Source organism: Trichosurus vulpecula, chromosome 8 (assembly GCF_011100635.1).
Source record: "Trichosurus vulpecula isolate mTriVul1 chromosome 8, mTriVul1.pri, whole genome shotgun sequence".
In the NCBI taxonomy this organism is placed as follows: Eukaryota; Metazoa; Chordata; class Mammalia; order Diprotodontia; family Phalangeridae; genus Trichosurus; species Trichosurus vulpecula.
In genome coordinates, this window is record NC_050580.1 from 22,450,356 (window position 1) to 22,465,253 (window position 14,898).

At 49.1% G+C, this 14,898-nt stretch overlaps 1 protein-coding gene across 1 annotated transcript in view; it reads right to left on the reverse strand.

The window, feature by feature from the left end:
• The window catches only part of CCDC6 (coiled-coil domain containing 6), a 93,795-nt gene that overhangs the window by 32,035 nt on the left and 46,862 nt on the right, over nucleotides 1-14,898 (reverse strand). The window contains 1 exon segment of the mRNA XM_036735000.1: nucleotides 7,713-7,841. Within this exon segment, the coding sequence (XP_036590895.1) occupies nucleotides 7,713-7,841 (129 nt within the window).

Genomic DNA, 14,898 nt, shown 5'->3' on the forward strand with positions numbered 1-14,898 from the left:
ACATGTAGGTACATGGATGCTTGTGTGCACGCACGTGCACGTGCGCACACACACACACAAAGTGAATTTATACACAGGAGCATCCATTCTGAGCATGTGCGGGCCTCTGTCCTACGCCAGCATTTTCAAGCATCTCTGTTAATGGGGCTTATCTTTTAAAAGGCACCAGGGAGAACAAACAAGGGAACAGAAAGTGAGTGGATCTAGTGTATCCCAAGGAAAGTCAGGAAGAGTCAAGAAAGAGCATGTGCAAAGTCAGGCGGCTGTCACCACTATTGCCACGGCCACGGCCACAGCCCAGCAGCGAGGAGGCCAGTGAGGAGGCCATGTGGAGCTCAATGGATGCCTTTCTGGGTAGGCTCTTCCAATGAGGCAGGGGAAGGAGCACGAAGGGAGAAGCCCCCACACTGAGGCATATGGGGGAAGCCTAGGGACTTATTCTCAGAATCATTTTTAAATGCATAAAATGAAATGCATCAGATGACAAAGGAAATCAAGTTTACTGAAATAGTTATTTTTTAAAAAGAGGCCCCGGGCTAAGAAGACCTGCTCACGAATGCGGTAGATATTGAGCGGGACACCACTAAGTCAGAAATATTTAGCTAATTAAATACACCTTTCCAGACTGCCTACTCTCCAAGTCAGACTTCACTTTCCATTCCATTTTGGGAGCTAAATTCCTACCCACATAATGACTTTTGAAAATGTCAGTGAGCACTTTAATCAGCAGCTCAGATGAAGCATATGCCAGGGCCTGCACACATAGCAATCTGATCTAGAGGGGCAGGGGGCAGCAGTGACCCACCAGCAGTGTCCAGGGAAGGCACAAGGAGCAACGGCAACAAGTCATGCTAACTGACAAGAAAGACAGTTTCTGCAGGGTCCTAGGATAGATGGACTGCGCTAAGGGAAATCTGCTGAGCTCCAACCCCTGCTCTGCCCTTAGGATCTGCGTGGCCTTGAGTAAGCCCCTTACCTTCTCCAGGCCTCACTCTGTTAATATGTAAAACAAGAAGCTTGGACGAAATGACCCTGACGGTCACTGCCGGCTCTGAAACTAGGACAGAGGCAGAGTCCTCACTGTGATCACAGATCACTGAAATATTAAGATTCACAGAGCATGAGGAAAGGAGGGCAATTTGAATCATTCCCATTAGAACACTAAGCACTGAGGGCAGCTGTCAAGGGGAAAAGCCAGCGAAAGGTGGGGCAGCCAGAGGGAGCTTACTAGACAGGAGAAAGGCGGCCTCTCAGCCTACAGGCCTCAGCTTTGGGTCAGTCAGGGTTGGCTGGGAAGAATCACAGGGCGAATGTACTCAGGTGAGGAGCCTTGGGGATTCTTAGGACCAGCCTGGGCTGGGGGCAGGAGGGAGCCAAGGAGGAGCAATGCTTCAGAAAGAATACTGGATTTAAGGGGCTGCTAGGAGGAGCAGTGAGTAGAGCACCGGCCCTGGATTCAGGAGGACCTGTTCAAATCCGACCTCAGACACCTGACACGCTTACTAGCAGTGTGATCTTGGACAAGTCACTTAACACCAATTGCCCTGCCTTCCCCCCCTCCAAAAAGAAAAAAAAGAATACTGGATTTATAGGCAGAGGCTCTGGATTCAAAACCCAGCTTTGACACTTCTATCACAGCCAGAAGCTATGCTAGACACAGGCATACAAAGACAAAAACAAACATTGTCAGCCTTCAAGTGCAGTATGCCGAGACAGGAGACCTTCCTGATCCCCACCCCCATAGTAAACTACCTCCACGCACTGTGGGCATCATGTAAATACTTATGTATATGTATATGATGCATTTGCATGTACACGTGTATGTGTGTATATATATGCACACATGTGTGTTTATGATTTGTATGTATATTGTGATGAGCATATATGTGATCTGTATATTTTATATACAGGTTGTGCATGCATGTGAATGTGTGTGTATATACATGTATGCTATGTCTATGTACATACGTGTGTGTCTACATCTATCCCCATAGAACACAAGTTCACTGCTTTGCTTTTGTCAATGTATCCGGAATTTATGACAGTACCATACCATGATACCCTGGATGAGTCAATGGTGTTTTTCATTCATTTCAGTCATGCCCCACTCTTGGTGACCCCATTTGGGGTTTTCTTGGAAGAAATACTGGAGTGATTTGGTACTTCCTTCTCCGGCTCATTTTACAGGTGAGAAAACTGAGGCAAACAGGGTGAAGTGACTTGCCCAGGGCCACACAGCTAGAAGAAAGCGTCTGAGGCTGGATTTGAATTCAGAAAGATGAGTCTTCCTGACTCCAGGCCTGGCACTCTGGGCACTGTGGGGCCACCTGTACAAGTCACTGCCTCAAAAGATCAGATCACCACATCACACTGATGCAGAGCCAGACAAACCAAAAGGACCCTCCCAGGGCCCCCTCAAGGTCTCCATTAACTCCCTCTCTTTTCAACACCATTCTAAGCAATTCTTCTGAGATTTCCAGGACCTCCCATTCCTCTGCCCCTACTCCGAGCAGACAGCAGGCCATTCGGGCCCTGACAGCCTGCCTCAGGGAATCCAGCTCCCTGCGGCCACCTAGGGATGGTTCTCTCTGACGTTAGCCACACACAGCCTGAACTCATGACACCCCTGGGCATAGCCTTCAGGAACTGCAGGCTGCCTAAAGGAAACAGTGAAGCCAGAGCAGAGGGCACCATGCAGCCAAGCGCTCAACATGCTGACCCTGAGGAACCAGAAAATCCAAAGAAGATTGCAGTTCCCTTCAACTCAATGTCCCATACTGTGTCTGAAAGCAAAAACATGGTCTAAGAAGTTTTAGAAAGAAACTGAATGACAAGGGAGAAAACAATTCACTTCCCTGGGTATCCTAGAACACCCCACAGTCTCTCTGCCTTTACCTCCCCATGAGACATTCTGATTGAATTTTTGAACTGTATATTGTAAATCGGGGAACAAAGGAGGTTGGGTGATTAAATGGGCAGAACAAAGACAACAGGAAATAGCTGTATCAAACACAGTCCATGCTCCCTCTCCTTCTCCAACCCCTCTCTCTCTCCCCCTCACCCCTCCCCACCCCGCCCTTCTCTCTCTCACACACACACATTTTCATTCTTTAGCCCTTTATGTTGGTGGTTCTAATTCTCAGCCAGGCAACCTTAGGCACATTGTGTAACTTCTCTGTCCCTACATCATCTCATTTCTGAGACGAGGCTCTGGAAACGTGCAGCCTGTGCTTGCTGGGAAGCAGGGGCCCTGTGGCTTTAGGGGATGCCAGCTCCAATCCCTCCGCTACCAATGACCAGCTGGGTAGCTCCTGGCAAGCTTCGGGCTTTGGAGAGGGGGCATCTTGTGATCTCTGCTCCAACTCTCTTATTTGGGGAAGGGACAAAGTAAGGCCCAGAGAGCTTCCAAGACTATCCAAGGCCACACAGGGAGTAGCAGCAGAGCCCAGACCCAAAGCCTGAGATCTGAGCCTCTCCTCATTTGGGCTCTTCCAGCAGCTCATGTGACACGGGGGCTTCAGGATGCCTTGGCGGAAGGGGTTTTTCTACCCTTAAAAAGTACCGTTCTTTGCCGTATTCAAATGCTTCCACAGGCAGTCAACCAGCATTTATGAAGCGCTTACTCTCCATGTGCCAGGCACTGTGCTGACAGCGGTGCTGATCATCCCCAAGGGGAGAGAGTCTTGCCAACAACTCCACACACACTAGATCTATCCTGGATAAATGGGAGGAAATCACTAGCAGTGGACAGCAATGGAGGCACCTTAGGGAAGGCCTCCTACAGTGGATCAAAGGGTCAATCGAAGGAAACAATGGATGGGCAGCAGCTGGGAAAGTGCCGCAGACACACACACAGCGTGGCAAAGGACAGCAGGAGGCCGCCTGCCCCAAGCCGGCTCCAAGCCACCACTGCTGGCATCTGTTCCAGTAATCTGCAGAATTCAGCTGACTCAGGGCATTTCTCCTCCTACTTGGGCAGAGATCTTGACCCTTGACTTTAGGAACTTAGAAAAAAATAAATCAACCTCTGTTTATGTTCCAGGTCTGTGAGAAGCTGCTGTCACTCACACTCACACACACACACATGCATATACACATGCATGTGTACACACGCACATACCCACAGTGCCACACTGCCAGCTCCCAGGACAACACAAGTGAGGATACAGCTCCATCGCTGATGAACCCAAATACACAGGCATCCATGGGATGTCCCAAGTGAAAATGCCAAGGATGTGATTTAAAAGAAAGTCATGCCCATGATGAATACCTTCCACAGCTAAACTGCCCCTCAGCTTTGCCGTCAGATCCCTCACATAAAAGAGAAATCAGCAGGCACTGCTAGAAATAGCATCCAACAAATGTAGTCACCAAGAGAAGCTGAGTCAACAGAGAGCCAGCCTCGGAGGCAGGAAGATGTGAGTCTGAGTCTTGCCTGTGGGACACACTGGCTATGTGAGACCCTGGGTAAGTCATTGAATTTCTCAAGACCCCCAAGAAACTAAGAGACCATGGCCAGTCTGCTCTGGTAAATGGAGACAGCAAACACACATTTAAGTATAAACAGGGTAAATACACAAGTTTGGGAGAGCTGCCTAGGGACAAAACCTTCTTGGATGGAATTCAACTTGGATCCTCTTCAACCAAACCAGCAGCATTTATTAAGTATCTACCATGCACCAGGCAGTGTTTTAAGGGGATACAAAGAAAGGCAAGAAACAGCCCCTGGCCTCAAGGAGCTCCCAGGACAGTGGGGGAGACAATATGCAAACCACTGAGGTGACCATGTAAACTGTATTGACTTGAAGTGGCCACCCCTCCTCCAGCCTCCCACAGAGGCCATCAAGGAGTCCCCAGGTCACAGTCCCTCCAGCCTTCTCCTCCTCAGCCATTCTTGTCCCCCCTGCCCAATGGACCCTCCGCGGTAACACTTCCACAGCAGTACTGACCCCTGAGGGCCGCAACCCATGACTTCCAGGTCACCCTGAGAAGCTCCAGGAGGTACCAACAACGAATAATCCATTTGAGAGAAAACAGCCTTCTGGAAACACAATGTCCCAGGCTGAAGAACATGTGAGATGCACCTTCCCCCCCCCCATTCCCCAAGTGTGTCCGTAGATGTGTGTGCATGAATGTGCATAGGCGTGTTATGTGTGTGCTAGGCATACCAAGGCGAGGCAACCAAAATGTTCCATTATCTTCCATTACTGAAAATGGTGGTATTAAACCATTGGTTTTCACCACATTACAGATCTGAAAGCGCACCAGGGTGTAGCAGAAAGCTGGCCTTGGTGTCTAAAAACCTGGGGTCAAGTTCTGCCTGTGCCACATGCTGGCTCTGTGACCCTGGACAAGTCATTTAACCCCAAAGGGAGCCAAGCACCTCTGCCCATCATCTCCAGTTGATCCTGTCTAGAACTTGTTACATCATCTGCCCATCAGAAGGTGAGCTCTAAAGAAGAAACTGTCTTTTGCCTTTCCTAGTATCCTCAGAATTTAGAACAGGGCCTTAGACTCTAAGACTCCTTAGGTTATAGACAGAACACTAATCTATATTGGAAGAGGGAGTTTCCACACTAGAACCTCCCCACACTCATGAAATCAGTTTGGATATGAAATTTTTTTTTAATTTTAGAAGGAAATAAATTTGATCTTCTGAAGTTACTTTTAGATTTTCATGAAAGAACTTAAAAATAAATGTTCTGCTAATGAAATGCCATGGAGAGGCAGCTCTGTAGAGCGGTAGAAATGGCTCTGGATTTGGAGTCAAGAGCCTTGGGTCTGAACTCTGGTTCTGGCACTGATTCCCTGCCATGTGACTTTGGGTGACTTACTTCTCCTTTCTGGGCCTCCCCTGGGAAAGGAATAAAAAGGAAGGCCCTTGACGAGGTGATCCCTTCCGGCTAGAAATCCTTCCAAGTCCCTCAAAGACGTCATCTAGAATTCACCTTCAGAGTCTTCACAGACACACCGCCACACTGAGTTAGGGCATCTCACAGAATCTGGCCAAAGGCAGGCGCGTCCATCCAGAATCAGGTTCATCTGCTGCCCCTGCCCAAGGGACATCAGGCAGTTCTTCTCCAAAAGGCCAATCCAGAGTCCAAATCCCTCTTTGAAGAGAAGGGGAAACCAAGTCCTAGGAAGGGGAGTGACCCACCTCCAGCCACATGCATTCCAGCAGGAGCTCTTGGTCCAGTTTCCTTGTCCAACACCACCCACCATGCTGTTTTAACACTGACTACCCCGGATTCTCAAGAAAAGAAGGAACCTTGGGAAACCGTGTACGTCTCCAATGAGCGCAGCAGGACACTTTTCAACAACTCTCCCCCCCAATTTTAAGAGGTTGTTTAGTAAATCCTCATCTCTGAAGTTTCACCCTGAGCAGAGTTCAACGACTCATGGTCGCTGTGACTAGGAAGTGAATGGTCCAATCCAGGGGCCAATGAGGATCCGAAGGAAGCAGAATCCAAATCCAGTTTAGAAGATGAAGGAAGCTCAGCCGTGGTCACTCCCGACAGACAGCTGTGAGCTACGCCAACACGGTCAAAACGAGGCAGTGGGCTATGGCAGAAAGGGCTCCAAAGACCCGGGTTCAAATCTTGGCTATGGCACTTATAACCTCCATGCCCTTGGGCATACTAGGCACCAACTGTGAGCTGGGCACAGAAGATACTAAGGCAGATCAGTGGTTTGAATCCTGGAAACAGCACTGCAGTCATCTCAAGTGTCACCTTCTACCCTGGGACACCAGCTGCTCCACCTCCAGTCTGGAAAGCTGGGGCGCTATCCCCACCTTGTGGCCATGGGAGTAACCTGAGTGGAGCAGCCTCGGCCCCACCCCCCACCCGGGAGCCTCCCTTCTAGGGAGGGAGACGGTGTGTGCCCACAGGTCCTCCTGGGCCTCGGCTTCTGAATATGGAAAAAGAAGAGGCTGAAGTAGGGGCTGACGGCGATGACAACGATGAGGACAACGCCATCTAGCTTTCATACAGGGCTTTAAGGATTGCACAGAGCTTGACAGACAGGATCTCATCTCATCCTCAAAACAGCCCTGGGAAGAAGGCGCTATTATTCTCCCATTTTACTGGTGAGGAAACTGAGGCAGAGAAAAGCTAACTGACTTGCTCAGGGGTCACACCCAGTATACATCGGAGGGAGGAACTGAACCCAGGCTTTTCCTGACCCAGCTCTCTACCCCCAAACTGACTCTTTTTTTATTGGTTTTAGTAATTATTAATAGTAATTATAGTGACTAAAGAGAACACTCATAAGAGAGTTTTAAAAGCTCAATAAACATTCGGTGTCTACTCTGTGCACCAAATTTTTAAAATCCCCATAAAACAGCACAGTAAGCTGGCCTGACATCACCTGTTAAGGGCAGGTTTTCAGTCTAAGACTGCACTTTTTTGTTGGGGACACAACCTTCTACTCTAACAAAAACGGATTGTCCACTTAATGTTTGTAATGGTACTTGCTATAGACTTCCTCAGCCTCAGTGAGCGCGACAGATGCCAGCCTCCTTCCTGCACATCTGCTCACAGAGGTTTCAAAGACCAACTGGTGGGGGGTGGGGGGGTGGGGGTGGAGAGTACAGGGTGTGTCCCGGGGCCCCCTGAAGCCCAGTCACCAGGGCAATGCCAGGGACCGGAAGAAGCTCCACGGCCCGTGGGAGGCCTGCTACAAGAAAGGCAAGCCCTGCCAGGGAGGCATACCTGCTCCAGCGTCAGCTGCTTTGAGATGGTGTCGTTCTCCAGTTTCTTGATTTTCTTCATCAGTTTATTGACCTGAAACTCCTGCTCCTGTTCCAGGTGCTGCTCCAGTTCGGCTTTCTCATGCTGCAGCTGGACAAAGGAGAAGCAAACAGACGCAGGCATGAAATACAAGGGGTACAGGAGCCCAGGAAGCAGCCCCCAATCCCATACCACAGATGTCGCCACTCACCTCCATACCCGGAACCCACCTTCTGTGCCCAAACTCAGCCCCTAACCTATCACTCTGAATCCAAGGCCTAAGGCAGCTGAATCGTTCTTCAACCCAAATTACTGTTAAACTCAAAGTCCCTACTAGAAAGCACCTCCATAATGCATTCTGGTTAATTCTCACCATCATAATAAAAAAACACGTTTCTACAGTGCCAGAAGGTTCACAAAGCCTCTCTGGGAGGGTAGCAGGGTATTCGATTTCCCATATTACAGATGAGGACACTGAGGCTCAGAGTAGCACCCCAGGGGTCTGATTTCAAACCTCCCCGCTTCCTTTTCCTCTGTACCACTCCAAAAGAGAGAACAGCAGACCCCAAAGGCTGAGAAGGTCCAGAATCCCTTACTGTGCCCAGCACACTTATTTCAGTAAATAAGGATGACTCAAATATACGTGAGCTGTCCATACAATGTATGTATGACATAGGCATCTGCTCTTGCCTTAACATTCACATTCTTCCAATGATTCTGTATCTGGGGCCTCGAGTCACAGAAGCCCCCAGACTATAGCTCAGCCCAAGGACAAAGGACAGATGAGTGGCAGTGGGTGACAAGAAGAAAAGGAAGGCGGCGAGGGAAATGGTCAAGAGAGACCTGATGGGCCGGGGTGGGCCACCTGCCAATGCAGGTCTACACCTTCTCTGCCCAGGGCCTGGAAGCTACTGTGGGTCAGAGGTGAGGTTGGAATTCAGGTCTTCCCCACCTGCGAGCCCCATACTCTGTCTACTCCAACATGATGCTTCTCCAGGGGCTTTTAACCTGAAGTCCAGAAACACGTTTTCACAATGTTTTGATAATTGTACCCTAATATAACTGGATTCCCTTATAGTTGCATATATGGGATTTTATGTATATGAAAATGTAATCTTGAGACAGGGTGCAGAGGCTCCATTGCCTAGCGGTGAAGAACCCCTGCCCTAGGTAAGCCACCCTGACGCTCACTAAATCACTTCCCAAAGGTAAAATGAGTTTCATTTAACACCAATTATGCGCCTCCCACGAGGGGAAAACAACAGGATTCCTCACATTCAAATAATCAAATCACATATGAGAAAGAATTTCTCAGCGGGCAGCTTTTTCTTCAATATTTTCTTTTGCTTTTATATGCATTTCCTTGAAGTGATAAGTATCTCTGAGAGGCAGCCAAGGTGTGAGGGCAGTCAGTAAGGCTTGAACTAAAGTCCCCCCGGTCATACTGGCCATACGATCTCGGACTAGCCTGGCACAACTCGCTCAGATCGCAAAGTACTAGGTGGCTGTGGATCTGCATTGTGGAGAGTGTCCACACTGAGGTCCCAGTGAAGTCAGTTTTGATTTGGTTCCAGGGTATTTCCTTTAGGCAGATGCCTGGTATCATGGCCAACATCTAACTAGGTTTAGTGTTGTTTTATTTTGTTTTTTATACTCAGACAACACAGATATGGCAAATATGTAAAGTTTAAATGAGATACGAACTTCAAGATGAAACATTCCCCTCAAAAACTATCCCCTGAAGGAACACAGACTCTCAAACATCTGAAAAATAAGCCCCATCCTGGGCACTGAAGAGCCAAGCCCCTCACCAAGAAATGCAGAATTCACCTTCGCACACAGACAGAACTGGAACAAAGAGCGCCCCCGCCTGCTCTCTTCTGCTGTGACTCAGGAAACATCACAGTTTGGGAGCTGGGGAACGAGTGTGGTTTTGTTCTTTAATGAGAAAACAGGAAACAAAATGTAAAGTGCTGTCTTGGAAATTAAAAAAAAATCCTCACTTGTGAAAGCTGCAGCTGGTAAAATGCGAAAACCAACGGGACAAAAATAAAACATGAGATTAAGATGGAAGATGAGCCGCAGATTAAACTCAAAGAAAATCCAAGTGTTTTCCAACATTTTGTCCAAAGGAGGTAGGAACCCCATGCCGGAGAGAGCAGACTCAAAAGACAACTTTTCTAAACTCTCCAATTATCCTGGAAAGTCCATCCAAAGAACCAAGACCTCATTTTGTCATGACAGTTTTTCTGGATACAAATAGCAGATAACCTAAGCCACATGTCACTGCCACCACAGGCTGGCCCCAAGACTGGCGACAAGCCTAGGCCAAAAGGCAAGGTTAACAGGTGTTACACATACAGGACACTTCTAAGAGCCTACTTCAGCCTACATCCCACTTGTGATCAGTCAAGAAATACTCCTGAAGTGCCTACTGTGTGCCAGGACCCGCTGGGTCCTGGGGACACAAGAACAAAGAATGAAAAAAATCCCTCATCGTAAGAAGCTTATGAGCTAATGTGAGAGAATGCAAGCAGACATAAAATACAGCATAAAGGAAATAAGTGGACCAAGGGAGGATTCTAATCCCATTTTGTGATGCAAAGTCTATCTCTACCCTTAAAATGGAAGCTGCCCCCTCAAACAAAACCTCTACCTCTTGAGTTGTGAAAATATGTATATAAACACAGCACCAATCCTAAGAATGTATTCTCTGTAGAAAGAAATCTGTTACAATGGAGGCTTATTAAGGACTTAATTCCTAGGACCCTAGATCAATGCTGGGCATTCCACCTCCAGGACAGAGAGCCCTGCACTGGAAGCCAGGAGAGCGAACTCTGTGCTAACTGGCTGTTACCTTGGGCAAGTATCTGGCAGCCTGGCTAGGGCATAGCTTCTTCATTGGCCAATTGAGGGGATCAGACTAGACCAAGAGCCAGGAAGCCCAGGCCACTTATAGCTTCTCCAAGGCTGATGCTATCAGACTTTGGGGATCCTGGCTTATTGGGCCTACTGACTCTTTGTTCAGGAAAACACACTGCAGGTTCCAAAAGGCTTTGTTCTTCAGGACAGAGCCAATGCCTGGCACCTAACAGCTGCTGACCATGGAGCAGACAGAGACCACATCTCTCCAGGAGCTCCCGTCTGAGGACGTAGTATATCTCATACAAAGCTGTACATGGTTAGGGGAGGGGGCGGGAGGCTTTCTGTAGGAGAGAAACATGCTAGGAGCTCATATTCCTTTCTGGACTGGAGATTCCTAATGGCGCTTCCTTATTACGATGCCACAGAATTTTGATTGGATTGAAAAACAGATTTAGAGAATGTGGGAGCTCAGCGATCATCTAGCCCAAGCCCTGCATTTTGCAGACGGGGATCATCCAACATTAAAACATTCTTGATGCCAGTTCTAGAATCTGGTTCCACAGAATGCTTCTTGAGCTCCCTGACTACATTTCAGAGATGGAGACGGTGGTGTCTAGAGGAGAGCGGCCACAGCACATTTGTGGATTTGGGCAAGTCTCAGTTTGCTTATCTGTAAAAAAGGGGCAGATCTAAACTAAATGACCTCTAAATCTGTGATTTCTCTAAGTCAAAACAGACATGCTCATAATAAATCAAAGACTGATCAGCTAAAATTTTAATATAGAATAATATATATCTAACAACATAACAGTTAAAATGGTAGAGCCAGCATCCATCTGCAAGTAGTACTTCTTAAACTCATTGCCTAAATTTTGAGAGATACTAAAAAAAGTCAGCCCAAGGCATCATAAAATGAAAACAATAAGGGAACAATTTCAAGAGGATATGAGAATGGATGGGGATCTGTTTTGCATTTACAAAAACGTGAGTGTGCAATGCAGCTCATCTGAACAGAACCAGTATCAACAAAAGGCCAATAATTTCTGAAAATGGAAAAGCTGTTTGCCAATGTATTGTCATCCAAATGACGCTGAACTGGGAGGTTCTTGCCCAGCTCCTGAAGCAAGGGCTGGACTCTGGTGACGGGTGGCCTGAGCATTTCCAATGAACCAGAAACACCTGCAGCTCTCTCCAGATGTCTAGTGAATGCACTGAGGAAGGACCCTGGGCACTCAGGAAAAGAACAAAGACCCCACAATGCAAGGTCTGAACAATATGGAAACAAGAAAATCCACTTTGCCTGGATCTGCCTGGTAGAACTGAGATTTGAGAACAGTTTTATCTCCCCATAGTCATAGTAACCTTGAAGAAGAAAAGCCAGTCAGGCAAAAGGTCCAGCCACCCAGCGAAGCCTAAATTCCAAGGTCTCTTCTTCCACGCCAAAAAAGGCTTTTATCCGAATCTGAGCAGCAGCAGCTGCTGTCTGACTAAGCCAAACTCATGCACAGTGAGATTCGTACCATGCTCTCCTCCTCCTGTTCCAAACACATCTGTAGGGATGTGCGGAGTTCTGGGTTACCACTGGCTCTGGTGCTTAGCATAATGCCTGGCACATAGCATGCCCTTAATGTTTATTGGATGAATGAATGGGTGCCACATTTGGGGAAGGGCACTCCAGAAAAGGTCGAAAAGACAGTGACCAAAAAATGGTGATGGCCCTTGAGGGGTGATGAGAATCAGGGCAAGGGAACGAGGAAGAGAAGACTCCAGGGGACACGATGACCACCTTCAGATTCTGGAAGGACGATCACATCAAAGAGCATGCAGGTTTGGTCCCCACTCCACTCCCATCCCCAAAGGCGAGAACTAGCAACAATGGGTGGGTTGGTAAAGGGGCAAGTTTCTACTTCCAATAAAGACAAACCCGTGCTGCCCCAAAGTAGAATCAGTTGCCCAGGGAGGTAACAAGCTGATGACCAGGTGCAGAAGGTGCAGCAGCCCTGCTTCAGCAAGGTTGGGCTGGCCAACCTCTGGGATCCCTTGTGCCCGGCCACCGCACAAGGCACCTCTCAACACCATCCTTCTGCAGCTGAAAGCAGCCAGTTCTCCTTACAGGCATGCAATGGCTGTTTGCCTTCCCATTCTAGATAGGCGACTGGGAAACCGGCACCAGATGCTGCTCTCCATCAAGAAGCTTTAGAGTCTCGAGGAGGCCCCCAGCAGTTCTGAGACGGGGCCTGGGGCTGGTATATGGGACTGAAGGGACTGTTTTTACTGTCTCTCTGCATCTCTGACACTAAGCATGGTGCCAGGCACACAGTAAGTGCTTAGTAAATGCCTGAGAAGAGAGAATGGGGTAGTATGGGATGGTAGGAAGGAGGGGCCAAGAAGGTGGCGTGGTCACTTTGTACTTCTGTGTGATCCTGAGCAAACTCTCCCAGCACAAATCTCTCCTTTCTCACAGAGCCTCCACACAGGCCAAAGGGATTTCCTACAGCACAGGTCTGACCCTGACACTTCCCTGTTCAATAAGCCCCAAAGGCCTCCTGCAATTTCTAGCATCAAATACCGACTCCTCTGCTTGGCATTCGAAGCTCTGCCCGACTCAGCTATGACCCACCTTTCCAGGGCTACTGCCCTTTGTTCCAAGCCAGAATGGGCTCCTTGCTGCTTCCCATCTCGAGTCTCTGGGCTCTGGCCTGAGCTGTGTCCTAGGTCCCTGGAAAGCCCTCTCTGCTCACCTCTGCCTCACAGCATCCCTGGGTTCCTTTAAAGCTCGGCTCAAGGGCCACCTTCCTGCCCCGCCCCCAACACTGTGGTCATATTTTATATATTTTCTCTCTCCATATATAACTGAACATCACCGCAGGAGAATGGAAGCTCAAGGAGGGCAGCGGCTGCATCGTTTCCTTCTTTGTATGATGACACCCGGGACCGTGGGTGCTCACAGGATCAAAGACTCAGAAGCGGAAGGGGCTGCAGAGGCCGCTGATGAGGACCAGGAGGCTCAGAGGTGTGAAGACCGAGGCATCAGGCAGCAAGTGTCTGAGGCAGGCCAGAAAGGCAGGCCTGCCTGCCTCCAGGTGATCACTGATCCAAGGTGATGTCCTGAGCTACCTGACTCAGGTGGCTGCCGCTCATCAGACGGTGAGCTCCCCGAGGGCAGGGACTGTCCATCTGCTTCTTTTTGTATCTCCAGCGCTTAGCACAGTGCCTGGCGCATAACAGGTGCTTAATCAATGTTGACCGAACCTCTCTGCCTCAGTTTCCTTTACTGGGAAAACTGCAGGAAGTGGCCTAGACTACCTTCTTAGGTCTCTTCTAGTTCTAAGATGGCGTAGCCATGAGAAGACCGAACAACAACACGGCCAGCGTCACGTCGGCAAAGTCAGCATCGGTAGGATCCAGCAGCTGGATGGCCAAGGGTGGCCAAGAAAAGATCCCTGGAAGGGCTGGGGGAGGACGCGTCAGGCCTGGTTTCAGTGTGTGACATCCGGGCGGGCGGGCTGGTGATCAATCATTCAGCAGCGGCGGCAGCAGCTGGGGGACAAGCTGTTCTGCCCACGATTTCCTTCCTATCTCCCCCACTCATCTTTTCACAAACAATCTGAACTCAAGCAAGTATTCAATTCTACAAACTTTCATTAAGCTCCTACCACATGCGCCACCACTGGGAACACACAAAAAAACCTCACCCACAACTGCTGCCTTCAGTGGGCAGCTAGGCAATACAATAGGTAGAGCACCAGGCCTGGAGCCAGGAAGACCGGGGTCCAAGTCTGGCCTCAGACACTAACTGTGTGACCCTGGGCAAGTCACTGAGCCTGTGCCTTCAGGTTCCTCGTCCATCAAATGGGGCTACGCTGCTGTAGGACTCAAATGAGTAATACTTGTCCAGTGGTTAGCTCAGGGCCTGGCACACAGCGGGTGCTGTATAAATGCTAGATTAGAATAGGGCTGAGGAGGAGATAAGGTACACTCACAAAGCAGAGGCATAAAGGCTGAAAGGCAGCTAGGAAAGCTGGACAGGCAGGTGTGTGACTGCAGAGAATCCAAGACGGCTTGGGGGCTTTGCGCCTGATGGACTGGGAGAAGGGACAGGTCTGGAGGGAGGCAGAAGATAAGGAAGAGCCAAGCTGCATCTGAGGCCCCCACAAAGCAGACCGACAACCCTTCGGCCCCCCACAAATGGGGACCAACGACCCCTCCCCTCTACCGTTCTCGTCCGAGCTCCCCACAAAGCAGACCAACGACCCCTCGGCCTCCATCCCCATCTGAGCACAGGAGAAAGAAAGCCTAAGAG